The 17,238-nt window shown below is 50.2% G+C and overlaps 1 protein-coding gene across 1 annotated transcript in view; it reads right to left on the bottom strand.

Moving 5' to 3' along the window:
• LTBP2 (latent transforming growth factor beta binding protein 2) overlaps nucleotides 1–17,238 on the bottom strand; it is an 86,227-nt gene that overhangs the window by 41,622 nt on the left and 27,367 nt on the right. The window contains exons 4-6 of the mRNA XM_087819169.1: nucleotides 3,651–3,841; nucleotides 1,346–1,516; nucleotides 854–1,060 (exon numbers count right to left, since the gene is read on the bottom strand). Coding sequence (XP_087675295.1) covers nucleotides 854–1,060; nucleotides 1,346–1,516; nucleotides 3,651–3,841 — 569 coding nt within the window. The remainder of the gene's footprint in view (nucleotides 1–853; nucleotides 1,061–1,345; nucleotides 1,517–3,650; nucleotides 3,842–17,238) is intronic.

Raw genomic sequence — 17,238 nt, 5'->3', positions numbered from 1 at the left:
TCAGAGTCAGGGAAATGCCCCCCCTCTGAAAGTGCCCCCTAGCCCTGGGCCAGGCAAGCCACTGGCCATGTGTTGCCCCCCAATTCTCCCTCACTTCTTCATTTTCTACTCAAACCCCAGCACAATTCCCCAGTAAGGACAGGATGAAGCACAGACTCCTTCACTCCTTGCCTCTCAATGAAGGACCTTCATTATCAACTTCTAAACTACCCTCCTGATTCCACCTTCCCCACGATCCTGCACAATCCTGAGCTCCAGCGCGCAGCCGAGCCCACGTGGTTCCACCTCCATGGCTTCACTCATGCTAGTCCCTCCGCAGCGGAGCCTCTCCCACTCCTCTGCAGAACCAAAGGCTGCCCATTGTTTAAGACCTAACCAAAGTCCCCCTCCTCCAAGCAGCCTTCCCTGAACACCCTGGGCTTAGGGGATCTCCATCCCCACCCTGACCTCCTATATTTTTTGTACCTTTAATTTGGCACCTAATAATGGAAGGCAGGGGAAATGAAGGGTTTTATAATGCTATTCTCTTTCCATTCACTCTCCCTCTATTGTCCAGGTCCGTGGGTGCCTTGAAGGCAGGACCCTGTCCTTAATACTCTTTTGTCTCATGCATAGCGCCCAGTATGGGGTAAGGACAAACATATCGCTAATTCAGATGGGAGGGCAAAGAGAAGTTTAGGGAATAAAACTTAGTGCTGAGGGCAGAGGAGAAGGAGGGAGGCTTGACTGTGAAGAAAGGCCTGGAGACAGCTTGCTGTCCTCCCCACCACAATGGCGGCACCCCCCACTGGGTCACCCAGTGCACCCTCAGCCCCACGTCCCCACATCCCCACATCCCCAGCCCTGTACTCACCCAGCTGGTTGGAGAGCGGCAGTGTGAAGGTGGACTGCCTCAAGGGGCCCTCCATTGGGGCCCTGTGGTGGGAGCCCCTCTCTGCAAGCTCCCTGTCCAGCTTTGGGGCGGGCAAGTGACAGAACTTCCCGGTGGAGTTGGTGGGGCACCAGCACTCATCCCTGCCGATGCAGCGGCCTCCATTCAGGCAGGGGATCTGGCAGAAATCTACAACATCAACCTCAAGGTGACCGACGGTGGAGGAACATAGCACCCACCGTGTCGCCAGTGGGTAACAACAGAAGCAAGGGGAGCAGTAGTGCTCCAAAAATACATGGCTTGGGGAGAGCCCAGCACTGCCTGAAATGTGGGGACTTTCCAGAGGCCCAGAGTGAAGAAGGGTAGATAAGAACCAGCCCTCGCCCTTTTAAAGAGCCCTTTCATGCCTTTCCTCGACCCCCCAATAACCTGGGAGACAAGGAGAGCCGAAAACTGAGGGCGGAAGGGACTCACAGATGCGGAAGCCAGACTTGGGGTCATGCCCGTGACCACCCTGGCTGTACAGGGTGGTAGTGTCGCCACGCTCACAGCTGTTGGCACAGTGCCCGTAGGCACAGGTCTGCTTGCAGATGGTAGGAGTGAAGACAATCTTGATCTTCTTGATTTTCTCCGTGAGGTTCAGCCCTGCAGAGAGAGGGCTTGGGTCCAGGGGGCAGGGCTGAGAGGCACAGCTGTGACCTCCAGAGGCTGCTTAGAAAGGCCCATGGGACCAGGGGTGAATCCATCCCAAGGGCATTTGCTAAGTACCCACCAGCATTTATTGAGGGACGTCAGTGTGCAGCCAATAAATTCATGCTTTATGCACATTAACTCTCAGCCCTCTTGAGTGAGTATCATTTTAGGTTGAACCATTAGAAGATGCCATTTTTCTAGGTTAGAATGGTTGTATATTGGCGAAGTTCCTACATCCAACCTAATATTTCCATTTCACAGGTAAGGAAACAGGCTCAGAGAAGGTTGGGTTGCAAGTGGTGCCACTGGGCTTTGATCCAAAGGGCAGAGAATAGAATGTAGCTCAGACCTGCCGGAGTGGAGAATTTTCTAAGAAAAATGGAGGAATGTAAAGCCTGAAAGATAAGAGACAGGTTGGGGGCTGGGAGACTGGTTTCCAGAACAAGGATTGGCACTTTATTTGGCTGATAGTGGGAAGTCACTCAAAAATTCCAGTAAGAGATCAAAGAGGAAACGTGGGGGGACAAATGCCCTCCCAGCCTGGTGTGCAAGTGGAGGGGACGCAGGGTGGCCAGTGAGGAAGTCACGAGCAGTGTGAGTTAAAGTTGTTTCACTGAAGGGTGGTAGCAGTGGAAATTCAAAGGAGGGGTGTTCATTTGGTGTGGGGAGCCCAGAGAAGGAAGCCAGAAGGCAGAGGGGTTGAGGAGGGAAAGTGAAAAGTCTATGTGGCCACCCGTTCAAGAGGCTTGACTGATGGGAGAAGAGGGAGAGGAAACCAAAGAAAAGTGGAGAAATAACTCTGTGTGTGTGTGTGTGTGTGTGTGTGTGTGTGTGTGTGTGTGTGTGTAAGAGAGAGAGAGAGAGAGTGAATGTGAGAGAGAGTGAGCTGTAAGTGAGTGTATATGCTGCCAGGAAAGGGGTGAGAGAGGGACAGGTTGAAGGGGGATGGAAGAGGAGGTGTGAGGAGGACCTGTGATGGCCTACCTCTCCAGAGTGATCGAGAAAGGAGGTGTGTGTGCCTTAGACAAGAAGCGGGACATCGCCTTTTCAAGATGACAAGAAAGGAAGGCATCAACCATATGCTACCACATGGATAAACCTCGAAAACATTATACCAACTGAAAGAGCCAGACACGAAAGGCCACATATTGTGTGATCCCATTTATATGAAAAGTCCAGGACGTGCAAATCTATAGAGACAGAAAGTAGATCAGTGGGGCCAAGTGACTGCTTAATGTGACTGCTTAATGACTGAGGGTTTTTTGGTGGGTTTTTTTTTTTTGGAGTGATGACAATGTTCTGGAATAATTAAATGGGATTGTGTCAAATTGTGAACATACTAAAAACCACTAACGTGTACACTTTAAAATTTAATATGTTATGTGAATTTCACCTCAATTTTTAAAATGGAAGAAAAAGAAAGGAAATCAGCTTGGGCATGGGTTGAGATAAGGGGGCAGTGTGTTCATGATGGGGCGGATGGGCAGGAAGGGAGGAGCTTTCTGGGAGGTGGGTGGCATGTCCATGTGCCGAAGGGATGGGACCTGGGAAAGTGGGAGCAGTTGGAGTAGCTGCTCTGAGGAATGGGATGGAGTGTCCAGGCACATAGGGAAGGACTGTTGGGAGACCATTAAGCATGTGCGGAGGTGTGAATCCACAGGGATCCCCGGTTCTCTCCTCTGGGAAGTGGAGGCCCAGCCATTAGGTGCTAAGGAAGCAACTGGTTGGTTTGGTTCAGGAGGTGGGGTTTGCAGGAAGGATGAGTTGGAAGGACTAGGGCCAGGGAGATGAGGTTCATAGCTGGACATGAAGGAATTGAAGGCAGGACGGGTGACAGATGGGGCAGAAATGGAGCAATCAAAATCTAAGGGTCTCAAAGGGGCAAAGTCCTGACCGCTGGTTTGGGACCCCTGGAGCCTGGCACAAAGCAGGCACTGCACAATTGTTTGTTGACTGGCTGAGAGGATGAGGGACAGGTAACCACTTAACCCTTCAGTGAGAGTGGAGGAGAGAAGCAAGGTGGGGGAAGAAAACCAGAGATTGAGATGCCCTGTTCTTCTAGGTCCCCAAGACAGGGCATCCTTACCCCAGGGGGATGACAGGTGGTCCAGATATGCTGCCTGCTGGGTGCCATCCCTCCGCGCAAGGCCTGGCCCCACAGGCAGGGCATTGGAAGTCAGCTGACCATTGGCCGTGGTGGCCGGGTAAAGTCGGACGGTCCGGGACAACCCCATGCGCTGCTGGGAGGGGCGGGTCTGGCTGAGCTCACTCAGGGACCTGTGGAGACAACGGTGGCACAGGGGTTTGCATTGAAGAGCAGTGGCTCTGTGCAAACCCTGCTCAGGATGCCCACCCCCACCTGCACCAGAAAAGTGCTCTGTACTTGGCTGCCTTCTTGCCAATTCCAAGAAAATGAAGGTGCCCTGAAGTAGGGGCCTGAGCTAAGGCCAGCCAGCTAGTTCAGTGGGAGTGCCTACCTCTATGTGGAACAGCCAGGCTTTGGTTGGGTATTCTGGGCAAGTCACTTAGCCTCTCTGGGCCTCAGGCCCCTGGACTGCAAAATGAAGGTGTTAGACTGGTCCCATGTAGCTCTAATATTCTGAGTTTTTGAGACACTTATGGACGAGCCCCTGCCCCCAAACCAAGTCCTGTGCCTACCCCACCACTTCCTTTTTTTTAATCCTCACCTGAGGATAGGTTATATTGAGTTAGAGAGAGAGAGAAAGAGAGAGAGAGAGAGGGAGAGGTTGATGCAAGAGAGAATCATCGATCAGTTGCCTCCCATACATACCCCGACTGGGGATCAGATCAGCAACCTAGGTATGTGCCTTGATGGGGAATTGAACCTCCAACCAACTGAGTCACCCAGCCAGGGCCCTCTGCCACTTCTTAATGCAACCCTTCAAGCACATTACCTGTGGCATAGGTGCCCAACATATACGTGTTCACAGAATGATTCAGGGGCAGAGCCTAGCATATCCCTTTCATTAATTTTATTGCAAAGATAATATAACAAAAATATTCAAGTAGAAAAAATGAATTCATCACCCCCACCCCAACAGAGCAAATAATTTTGCATATTTCCTTTCAACCTTTGCTCAAGTATATATTCTTAAACTATTGTCATCGCCTGTAGATACAGTTCAAATTCTGATTTTTCACTTGACCTGCTGTCACTTGTTTCTCTCATTGGAACTCAATGCTAATGGCCCCAAGATTCCTGAGTTCAAATCCCTTAAGGGCCAGCTGAAGATCATCAGGGGAGCTACCAGCTTGCCTGGACAGTACATTCCCATAACGTTGCCACTCAGTTAAAAGTTATGTGCCTGCACCCTGCCCAATACACTCAGGTTTTCAAACAGGGATGGGAAAACAAATCAGTAAGGGGCTCCATGCCTTCCACCCCACCCTCACCCCACCCACCTTCACCCTCACGTGGGAGCTCCACCCCATCTCATTTATAAATGGGCTTCCATATACTATTGTGTTTGATAAATATTATGCTGCCAACAGAACCTTTAGAAACATCACTGCAAGGTGGCTAGGACAGTTATAGCTGCCATTCACTGAGCACTGAGCCGGGTGCTTTAAATATATCATGTTATTCACGTTATTTTATTGAATGAAAAAAAGTAAGTTGCAGGCCAATATGGGTAGTATGCTTCCAGTTTTGTGTTTTAAGAAAAACTTCTTTTTCTCTCCCCTAAAAATATTTATACAGGCACAGGAAAGGTCTGGAAGGATCTGTAAACAGAGGCTGCCCTGGGGAATGAGAGTGCCTGTGTATGTGTAACTACTGTTTTAAACTTTATGTGTTCTTATATTTGTGGAATTTTTTTAGTAAAGTTTTTTTAATAGTAAACACGCATCATTTTGTAATAAAAAGAAATGTCTATTTCCCCCAGCAACTCCATTTTATAGATAAGAAAACCGAGGCTCAGGAAAAGCACAGTAAATGTGTGCAGATAACCAGGATCCAAGGTGGACTATGACAACTAATAGAGGTACAGGAATTCAGATGTAAGAAAGACTATGACATCTGAGCTACCCATTTAAGAGATGGATAGGATTTTTAGTCTAAAATGAGGAGAAAGACATTCCAGACAAGAAAAATAACATAAGGAAATGCATGGAGGTGGGAAGCATGGACCATATTTAAGGAAGAATTATGAGCACTGTTAGAGAAAGCACAGAATTGAGGAGAGGAGAGGGAAGGGAGATAACATTCGTTCAGTGCCTATCAGGTAGTAGGCCTCCTGCTATGTGTTTTACATAATGTATCATCTACTCGTCCAAACAACCCTATGATAAAAACTCTCTGCTTGGCCAAAACTACCTTAAACAAAGTAAAAAGACAAATGACAAAATGAGAAAAATGTGTGCAACTCATGTCATAGGCAAAAGACCAAGTTCCATAATATATAAAGAGCTCTTAGAAAGAAAAAAGACCAATAGCCCTAAAGGAAAAATCAGCAAAGGAATATGTCTACAGTTCACAGGGGGGAAAAATACAATTTTTTCTTAAGCATATGAAAATATGTTCAATCTTTTCATTCTACGAGATGTGCAAATGAAAACTACTCAGATTAGCAAAAACTCAAAAGTTTAATAATATATTAATTTGACGAGATTGTGCTGAAACAGGCACTCTCAGATGTTGGTAGGGCTGTAAATTCATACGGCCCTTATGGACAGCAATTTGGCAATGTCTACCCACACCACGGTGCATCTATGCTTTGCCTCTCCAGTTCCACCTCCAAGACTATCCTGCAGATAAACCTGCTGTGGTGGGTGCTGCAGGCTCCCGGCCCAGGTCCCCTTTGCAGCTGCTGCACCCTCCATTGGCTTCTTCTGAGTCCTGCTCTCGACTGATGGCAGCCACCTGACAGGCTCCTCCCACTGCCATGACCACTAAAGCCAATGACAGCTTGAACCAGAAGTTCAAAAGCCCCACCCTTGCCTCAGGGTAGGAAAACTGCAAGCTGCACCCTCAGTCGGGCCTTGGCTTGATTTCCCCAGGACCAATTCTCTCTTGGCTCTTCCCACCTTCCCATTCTGCTTCCCTCCCTCCCTTAGCTCACCCCAGTAAATCACCCAAATCCATTTCCCAGCCACACCTCTAGGGGAATCTGACCTAAGACACTTGTAAGTGTCAAAAATGATGGATGGACGAGATTATTCATAACAACACTATTCTGTAGTAGCAAAATCTTTTGTAAAGAATAGAAACAACTTAAGTGTCCTGCAGTAGGGGACAGGTCAAACAAACTAGGCTGCGTGCACAGGATGGAGTTGCGCGCCCTCAGAAGGGAACGAAGCAGCTCCCTTACAGCCCTAGGAAAGGTCCCCGAGATGTGCCCAAAGGTGAAAAGCAGCCCAGACCTGCCCTCTCACTGTTTCTGAACAGACTGTGAAACAATAGCTTTTTCACATTTTTAAATGGTTGAAAAAAATCAAACGGATAATAATAATATTTCATGACATGAGAAAGGGATATGCAAATCAAACTTAAGTTTCCATAAATAAAGCTAATTGGAACACAGCCACACTCCCCTAAGACTGCTTTTCCTCAGCGATGGCAGGGCTGGGTAATCACAGAAACCACATGTTGTTCAAAGCCTAAAATATTTACTATCTGGCCTTTTATGGAAAAAGTTTGCTGACTCCCAGTGTGGGACATGTAAACTTTTGGGTGAAAATAGAGAAAATAAGGACACCTTTTGCATTTATTTGCATATCCATAAAGCAGCCTTGGAAGGACGCCCTGGGAAGTGGTAGCAGTGGGAAGTGGGTGGATGGGGTATAAGCTAGTGCTACTGTGTAACGAAGCTTTCTCTGCACCGGCCTCTGTCTGGTAGGGCACGTCGCATGCGTCACCTCACGTGGGCCTCTCCAGAACCCTAAGAGTTACTCATCCCCATTTTACAGCAAGAAAACAGGGTAGGAAGCTTCTGTGCTTTGCTGAAGGTTGCAGAACTCCCAGGTGCAGAAGTGAGGTCACCAAATCAGGATGAACTTTAAGTTCACCATAAAGCCACCCCAGCATTTGTGATTTCTTTACCACTGTCTTACAGATGAGGACATTAAGGCTTTGAGGGATTAAGAAGAGTAAGTCTGGTCCACATGGTGGAGGGTCTAAAATATGGGGGTGTCTAGGCTGTACTGAATGGGTAACGGGTAAGAAGCATCTGTTGAGTGCTTGCCACATGCCAGGCACTGAGGTCCAAGGATGGCAAAGACGCTCTTACCCTCTCTGCTCCAATGGAGGCTTGGCAAAGGGACCAGCACCCCAGGAAAGGTGTGGGGGCACAAGGGGAGCCACATATTAGCCTCAAGATATTCATGGTCTTTAAGAAGGTCTAGGACATGGAAGGATGGGCCTTTCAAAATGATTATTACTCTGGTGAGATTACCTGGTGGTGAGTGGACCAGATTGGGGAGGGCTGGAGGCTCTGGTCTAGGCTACAAGGACCAAGGGTGGGGCCCAGAATGAGCTTGGCTTCAAAGGATATTTAAAACAGAGAATTCCCAGTTGTGAGTTAGACAAATGGGCAGAGAGGGTTCCAGGAGCCAAGATCCCAATGTAAGAGGTCCAAGAAGTGGCTCAGCTTTGGACAGGAGGACTGTTGAGTGTCTCAGGATGGATCTGCAGATGGAAACACCCAGGAGGAGCACTCAGGAGAGAGATGGGGGCTGGGCTGGGGAGTCGAGTGTAGAGGTGGTGGTTATAGAATAAAGGAGGAGGGATGATATCACCCGGGAGTGTGCAGAACAACCCACACTTCAGAGTTCCTTCCACTGGTGGACTGAGGCATTAACTCTGCCAACGTTTCCCAGTTTCAAGGGGGGAAAATGTCAATGAACCGGTTAGTCTCCGTTTCGAGTTATGCTCCCATCCACCCATCTCCGACCTTTGGTGCTTGCTACCACTTGTCTGCTAGCACACGATAAAACAAATGAACAAGCTGTAAATGAATATTAAAGGAAAAACATGGCAGCAGCCCACCGCACTTCACTCGACAGCTGATTCTACTCACGTGTGCCCGCAGCCGGGCTTTTTATTTTGCCCATACAGACGATCGTCATAGTTTCTGCTAATAAAACTGTTCCCAGCTCTAATTGTGGGATTAATTACATTGATAGTTTATGGTATTTCTTATGACTTCCAGGTGCCCTGACACCTAAACACTGGGAAATATAAGAGAGAGTAGAGAAGGGTAGGGGGGTCTGGGGAGCACCCACACTTAGGAGGCAGACAGAGGGAGAGGCTGTGAAGGTGCCGAGGGGGAGCAGGCAGAGAGGAAGGAGGGGACAGGAAGGGAGCAGCAAACAGGAGGCTGTTCCCAGAGCTCCATCTCTGTTGCTGTGTGAAGGGGCGGAGGCTGCTCCTTCCTGTGACCGAAGGTGAACTGTCCTGGTGCCTCCCAGGTAGCTCAGTCTCTCCTGAGAATCCGGGCGCTGGCAAGGCAAGGGGAGTCCTCACCGAGGTCTGCTCCTCCTGTCCTCCTGGCTGGCCAGGCAGGCCTCACGCCCAGGCCACGGTCAGATGGCCCCTGTGCGATTCCCCCAGGCACCCAAGATGGTATTGCCACACATCCTGCCCCAGCCCCTGCCACACACCAGCCCTGTCCCAGCAGTGAACAAGTGGGCACCTGGACCTGGAGGGTAAAGGGGAGGGGACACTGTGGCCTTGGCCCAGAGCCAGGAGCCTGCTGATTCTGGGTGGTGTAGGGCTTGAAGGCTGAGCAGGTGAGACCCATGCTGGGCTAAGGCCACAGCCATCGTTCTCCAGCCTCTGGGTATCAGAGGTACCAGCTTGGTGGGTTTCCAGGTGTCACTGTGGGGAGGGGAGGACTTGAACCCTGCCCCACTTGTGCTAGACAATAATAGTGAACATTTATTGAGCACTAGTTCTGTGCTGTGTGTTATATGTTATATTTGCCTTATGTTAGCTAATCTTCACAACCACCTTAGGGGCTAGGGACTGTTATTAACCCCATTTTTCCGAAAAGAAAACTGAGGTGCAGAGAGGTTAAGGAACTTGTCCAAGGTCATGCACCTGGATCTGTGCTGTCCAATGGAACTTTCTGTGCTGATGAAATGCTCACTAGTCTGTGTTATTCAGTCTGTGAACCACTAGCCGCTTATGGCTTTTGAGTACTTGGAAGTGCAGCTGGTGTCACTGAGCAACTGAGTTTTACATTAAATTAAATTTAAATAGCCCCCTGTGGCCGGGGGCTACGGCACTGGACAGCACAGTAGAGAAAATGGAGGAGTTGGGACTTGAACCCCAAAAGTCTACCTTGGCCTGTAACTGTAGCATTAGGAGGCTCCTCTAACGACCCTCACCGCATTTTTTTGTCCCTGGAAAGCTTCACTCATACCCCCGGCTCTTAGGTTCCCTCCCTGTCCTGTTCCAGGGGAATCAGCAGCCCCCCAGCCTTGCTGTCTGGCCCCCGAACTGCATTATCTGCCATGAGATGTCAGCAGGTCTGTGGCAGAAAAGAGACTGGGTTTCCCAAGGACACACCAGGATCATGTCACAGGGGAGCAGGTTTCAGCCCAGTGTGAGGAAAGACTTCTAAAGAGCCAGACTTGACCAGCAACATGGCAGCCCCTGGAGAGGCCGCAGCTCCCAGGCCCTGTGTCCCTGTGTGCCAGAGAGGAAGCCACAGATAGTCCTGCTCGGGGCAGGGCTCCAGGCTGATGACTTCTGAGGGACCAGCGGTGGGGGTACTCAGTGGGCAGTGCCCAGGGGACCCAGCCCCACCTGCTGTCTGACACGCTGATGCAGCACAGTCAATACCAGCACCCTCACTCCCTGGTGCCCTCCTGAAAGGGCCCAGAGCCAGCACCCTCAAGTGTCTCAAGACCTCTCCTGCTGTGGATTCTGCTGTGTCCACTCCTCCAAACCCCTCGGCCTTGCTGGTCAGCCCAAGGCCTTCACTCCACCCCACTTGGCCGCCTGTGAGTCACATCTCCCTGCTCTGAGGTCACAGCCCCCTGCTCTGAGGTCTAGCTCTTTCTGCAGCCACACCCAAGTCTGAGGAGTCTGGAGCTCCTGCACACAGATCCCAGGGGATGCCCCGGCAGGTGGCAGAACTGGGGGGGGCGCAGGGGGGAGTGTCTCCTGCCCAGACCACATCCTGCTCTGCCCAGGAGAGAACACAGCATTCCTGTTTCCTTGCAGCTAAATAAGAGGCAGAGGTGGGCAGGAACTGTACATGTCTGGGGAAATGTCTGGGGGGCACTGAGGCCTCGCCTGGGGCCTGATCCCTACCTCAGGCAGTCGTGAAGCAGAGGCTGCCTCAGTCTCCCAAGGGCCCAGAGGCCCCTCAGAGCCTCATCACTGGACGAGTTACAAAGGAGCACAGGGAAAAAGGAAGTGGTGGGAGAGATGAAGCCGTTGGCCAGGAATGAAAACACAAGTAAGGGCCAATGGACACCTGACAAGGATTCCAGAAGATCAGAAGAGGAGAGGAGAGGCCTTTAGGCTGAGGGGATAGAGCTAGGATCACATCCTGAAGCCAGGGAGAGCTTCGTATAAGGGCATCTCACCACCACCAAACTGTCATGAAATGCCTACCTCCTGAACCCTTGAGTCCCCAGATCATGATCTTTAGGACCTCTCGACCCTCCATAATATACCTCCCCCCCCATACACATGCCCCCTCTCCCCCGAGCTGAACAGGCCTGCACGATTGGACAGCAAATACAGGCCTATGACTTCAGGTGAGCTTACCCCACTCCTGGACTTGCCTGGGCAGGCCCACTGTAGACCAAGGCAGCGGGGGCCTGGGTCAAGGATATGCTCCTCAGGGGCTGGCCAAAGTCCTGGCAGCCTGCAGCCAGCATACTCTTCCAGTAGCTGAAACTCTGCCCCAGGACCATAAACAAAAGGAGATTTCTAGGAGAACTGGGACCCAACCTGAGAAGTCTTTACTCAGTAATGTAGCAGCCCAAAGCTACCAACTGATTATATGCCAGACATCAGCTATAGGCATTTCCTTTTTTATTTTTCTTAAGCCCTTTACATGTGAATCCTCACTTGCTGAATGCAACAACTCTCTGCTATAGGAACTATAGCAGAAGAGAAAACTAAGGCACAGAGAGGCTGTTACCCTCCCTGGGACTCCCACTAGCAGGAAAGTTCTGTGTGTGTCTCAGGGCCTGAGCTCCGCCTGCCTTTGGCAGGTGACATTCCCCACCCTGAGGCTCACCCTTGGCCATGACACAAAACCTCACCAGGGCCAGAAACACCTTCGAGTGGTCTGGGCAAACAGAGTTTCTATTTACCACTGCTGCTTTTCTGATGGAAACAAAAAGCTCAGATAACCCCAGAATCCAGGGACAAGCAAGAGTGGGTGCCTTCATAGAACATTTAAAAGGTGTCAGACGTGTTTATATATATTAGTAAATCCTCCTGACAAGTCTACAAGGTAGCGATGTTGTCCCCAGCTTATAGAAGAGAAAACTGAGACTAGTGAGGTTAAATCACTCGCCTCTAGGCAGCATAGCTGTTAAGTGGTGGAGCTGAGATTCAAACTCAGACTTGTCTAACTATGAGACATAAATGATTTCACGATTCCTCCCTCACACACTACTGCCTGCTGTAGGGGCTCTGACCTTGACCCAAGATCCTCAAAGAAAGAAAGAAATGTGGAATCAATTTGTTTCCCAAGAGTGTGGCTTGGCTGGGGTCTAGAGAAGACACCCCCACTTCCTCGCAGCACCGGATTCCCTCGAGAGGCCTCTGACGCATCGCTCGCCCTCCCTTGGGCACCTGTCTGTGGACATGTTCGCAGCAGTCGGGGGCTGAGGCTGGGAGGAAAATGCAGCCTAGGTGACCAGCTGGAAGCAGAAGTGTGGTAGCTCCAGAGGTTTTGATTTGCAGTCTTCATTTTGCAAGGAATGGAGATTTTTCTTTTCAAAAAGCACTGGACTTCCTTGAATTTTAGATCTTTCCCAAATATTTTTTTTAGGAGAAAAAAGAAGAAGAAAAAATCCCACAAAATGCCTGTCACAGCTACTCACTTCCACAATGAATCATGGACACAAAACCACAGCTATGTGGCTAACAAAGGAACTATGTGCCTTCACATTTTGTTATTGGAAATCATTTAGCAATCTTCACTATGTCATCTGCAGACAGACAGACAGACAGACAGACAGACGTGCATACACACCCCTCTGGGTCCTAAGTAGCCAATTTTACAACCATGGTCACCACATGACTTTGCATGTAACCCATTTTCCTTTTCTAATCTTTTTCCGGGAAATTATCCTGCAAGACTTAAATCTTCCTCCTCAGCCCGCACCAGAGGCGGGTGGGTGTATGACCGCCCCTCCGTGGACACAGGTAGCTGGTGGGGGTGGGGGGGGGAGGGAAGAATGCTGACACACTGATTCAGTTCCACAAGTGGAAACTGTACATTTCAGAGCCCGCTTTTTATTACTGTTACCATAATACAGCCCTCCCTCCTTATCCAACCCTCCTGGCGCACACCAAGATCCATGGATGCGCAAGTCCCTTGTATCATATTGTGCAGTATTTGCATATAACCTATGCATAGTGTCCATATACTTTAAATCATCTCTAGATTACTGATCATACCTGATACAATGTAAATGCTATGCAAATGGTTGTTATACTGTATTGTTTAGGGAATGATGACAAGAAAAAAGTCTGTACATGTTCGGTATAGACTCATGGGCCTAACTATATAGCACACGTCAGCAACAACGTAACTTTTTTTTCTGAAATGTTTTTCTTATTGACTTCAGAGAGAGGGAGGGAGAGAGAGAGAAACATCTATGATGAGAGACAATCATCAATTGGCTGTCTCCTGCATGCCCCCTACTGGGGATCGAGCCTAAAACCTGGGCATGTGCCCTGACCAGTAATGGAGCCATGACCTCCAGGTTCATGGGTCGACACTCAACCACTGAGCAACACCAGCCGGGCTTTTCTGAATATTTGTGATCCGTGGTTGGTAGAATCTGCGGGTGTGGAACCTGCAGATACAGAGAGCCAAATGTAGCATTTTGGCACCACTTTATCTCAGTGAAGTATTTTCACCTGGGAAGCTTACAGTGCCTTTTCTGATAGTGGCAAATTAGTTAAGTGGTGGCAGATTTAAACATCGTGTAACTGGAAAAACTATTGGACCCATACATCCGAAACTTCCTCTTCATTGTGAATGGGGGTGAAACCGGATACATATTTGAAAACCTTGAGCTCAAAAGGAAAATTCACAGGACCTGAAAAACTCTATTGTGATTTTCGAGGCATGACCTCTCAGCACAGCTTCCCACTCACACCCCACGTCTCTCTCACACACACACACCCCCACCAACCCAGAGGGTGGTATTTACTGAGCATCCACAGCCTACACAAAGCCACCGGATGGGACAGACATTCCCTGGGGCATCTGAGAAAGAGTATTAATTGTCTTTCCTTTCCCTCTTTGCTTCATCTCTCCCTAACTCTTTCCTTTCAAACAAAACTCCTAGAGGATTAGGTCAGTTAAATGCTATGAGGAGAGCCACAAGCTTGAAATGTTTGTTGTTACTATTTTTTTAAGCTGGATGCTGGAAACTGCATACATTAACGTTTTAATGACCCAGTAAGCTCCCTTCGCTCCCACACACCTGGCCATGCGCAATGCTGTTCCAGCTCTGGCCAGGTTTCCGTAGTTTTCTGAAAAAGACACTGGATGCCATGCCAGACCCATTCCTCCACAGCTCCCAGGCCAGGCTTGCTGGTCTGCACGTGCCTCGGCTCACCTGCTCTAGGGGCTGGCTAGCTAAATGGCTGCAAGCACGGGTTCCTGAGTCTCGAGCAGAGCAGAGCTGGAGTCACCCTGCCTCGGATTCCTCATTGTGGAGTGGGGGTAGTAGGAGTATCCTTCTCACAGGGCTACTGTGGGGACTGGCCAATGTGCTGGAGATCTTCTGCTCGCCCCAGCCCGCGTGGGACCCAGCAAAAAGCAGAGGTATTCATCCTCCGGCTCTCTTCTGACGGGCCGCTGTGGGTGGGCCGAGGCTGCGTTCCTCTACCAGGGGCCCTATGGCTAGAGCTACTCTGGGTTCCAGTAACCCCTGGTCCCTGTCCCCTTTAGACCTGGAGGGTTAAGTAAGGGCTTCCCTGCACAGCTATCCCCAGGATGCCCCCACCCTTTACTGTCTCCCCTAACCTTGTCTGTGCCCCTGTGGACAGACCCTTTATCAAGCTGTCCCCACTGAGTGTGCCGTCTGTTTCCTGCTGGAACTCTGACCCATACAGATAAGAGAACATCAGCTATCAAGTACTGAGCACTTAGCTATGTGGCTTAGCACTTTGCCTGCTTTCTTTTATTCTGGCTGCAACCCTGTACTTTATTTTATTCTGGCCAGTATTTGCATCAATGTACACTGAGACTCAGGAAGGTAAAGAAACTCATATAGTATCAAAGAGCCAGTAGGCAACGGAATAAAATGAAACTGAGGTCTGACTCGTTACCCACACTCTTGACCACTGTGCCATATTGTCCCCAGGATTAAATTAGGTGGAGCCTGTCAAGTGCTTCACACAGTAGGCCAGCTGATTCAATAATGCTCGTAAAGAGTAGGTTAAAATAACAACCCTACCACACTAAAAAAAACCCACAGTCCTAAATTCTACTGTGACATAAGCCCAACCCAACCCTAACCACAACCCTCAGGTTATAACCTCATTCTGACACCACACTCAAGTTACCCTAACCGCCACCCTGTTGTGAAAAGAATGTCACCTCAACCATAACCTTAGTCTCACTCGGTCCTGACCCAAACATTTGCCACTGTAATCACAATTCCAGATGCCCCATTAGGCTGAGGCTAGGTCAGGGCCGTGGTGAGCACCAGGAGCCTCCCTGCCCCTTTGGTCCTGGGTGCCTGCCCCCACCCCAGCGGCAGGTGGAGCCCTGCACCCCACTCCATTTATACGCCGTACTTGGACTCAACATAATTAGCCAAAAGACATTTGTGCAGCATCCATTTCTGGTATGTCACTGAGCTGGTGACTTTGGTGTGGGGAGGAAAGGAGAGAAGAGAAGAGGGCAGAGTACCCAGTACAGTGCCTGCAACAGAGCGGGGTGCAATGACCCTGTGGATGGTGGTGACAAGGAAGGGGAATTAGAAGAGGAAGCGGCTCGGAGCTTTCTCCATCACTTTGCTGCAGCTGTGGGCAGATAGGAGGCCAATAGCTCCTATGTTAGAGATGGTAGAGGGCTGGGGCCAGGGCCAGGCTGAGAGGAAGCCCCTCTCTGGCTCCTAACCTAGGGAAAGATCCTGATTCTCCTCTGCTCAGGGAGGGTCCTGGAAAAGGGAATCATGCAGTCTTCATCTGAGATCTGGGGCTGTCTCGGGCCATCCAGGCCAAATGTCCATGTTCAAGCTTAAATAGGAGAGGAGGGGGGTAAGAAGAAGTGGGCAGAAAGCAGACACCACTTCCCTTGAATCTTCCCACTTGCTCTATGTGGGGAGCAAGGAGGCCCCCCCCTTCCTTGAGCACCCAGAGGCCTGAGCTTGGGATCTTCACCAGTCCAGAGATGAATGCTCTGGACAGAGCATGGGGGAAGGAGGAAGGCTGCAGATTCTGTTGCACAGAGAGAGGCACATTGGGCTCCACCTTCCTCATGACTTTCGTCAGGACCCCTAGGCCTAGAGGCAAAGCATAGCCAGATCCCGTGCCCAGGTGCATCTGCCCAGAGCCCGAGTCCTTTGTTATTCACACAGGTACCCTAAGGCCAGCTACACCCTGCCCGGACCCTGAGCTCCATGGGTCTCAGATATATGGGTGGATTGGAGAGGCGTACATTAACACTCTACAAGGTCCCGGAGGTCTACTTCCCTTTTAGAGAAACCTAGAGGGACCTCAGCAGCTAAACCCAGAGGACAGGATGGCCTTGGAGTAACATGCTTTATAGGAGGAAAATGGAGGACACTTCCCTTTGGGAAGGGGCTAGGTCCGGGGTCACCACATACAGTTGCACATTGCACAGTTCCTGGAGTATCTGCCACAGAGACTATGAAGTGACAGTCGTCTCCTGGTATCGTGTCCAGTCACTAAAAGGTCCAGCACAGAACAGCCTGCTTCCCTCCTCTCCCTGGTGGGAATGGAGTACTTCAGACCCACCCAGTTACTCCCAGTCATCTCTGCTGGGCAGGGATGGGCACAGTTGGCAGGGATTAAGTGCCAAGGGACCACGCACAAACCCTAATGTGGCCCCTGTCTCTTTTTCAGAACACTCTGCAAGCAGCAGGGAGAGGGCCGTGGACAGTCAGGGAGGTCCTCAGCTGAGTCCTCTCAAAAATCAGCAGCAGGACTTCTGTGACTTCAGACCTGGGACAACAAAACCCTTTCCGTTTGTTCTGGCTGGAGGCCAATGAGCGAGCATCTCCCTCCGGCTACTCCCTTCTAAGCCCTCCCTCTTCCAAACCCACAGCCCCAGGGAAGGGGTTCATGGGATTCTCCTAAGGTCAAGAGATGGAAGAAACTAGGGGGAGACCCCTTCACAGCTGCCACAGTCCCACACCAGACTCCCGGCACTCCTGAGGGTCTGCTAACCCCAGTTCTGGCTGCCCTGTAGTCACTTTAGGAGAGAAGTATGGCCCTCAGCCTGCCCTCACTCCAGACCCTTGTGGCCAAGGAC

Source organism: Miniopterus natalensis, chromosome 1 (assembly GCF_054644295.1).
Source record: "Miniopterus natalensis isolate mMinNat1 chromosome 1, mMinNat1.hap1, whole genome shotgun sequence".
NCBI classification, from domain to species: Eukaryota; Metazoa; Chordata; class Mammalia; order Chiroptera; family Miniopteridae; genus Miniopterus; species Miniopterus natalensis.
Note: the sequence above shows the minus strand (reverse complement) of the source record. Positions and strands in the feature narration are given on the sequence as shown.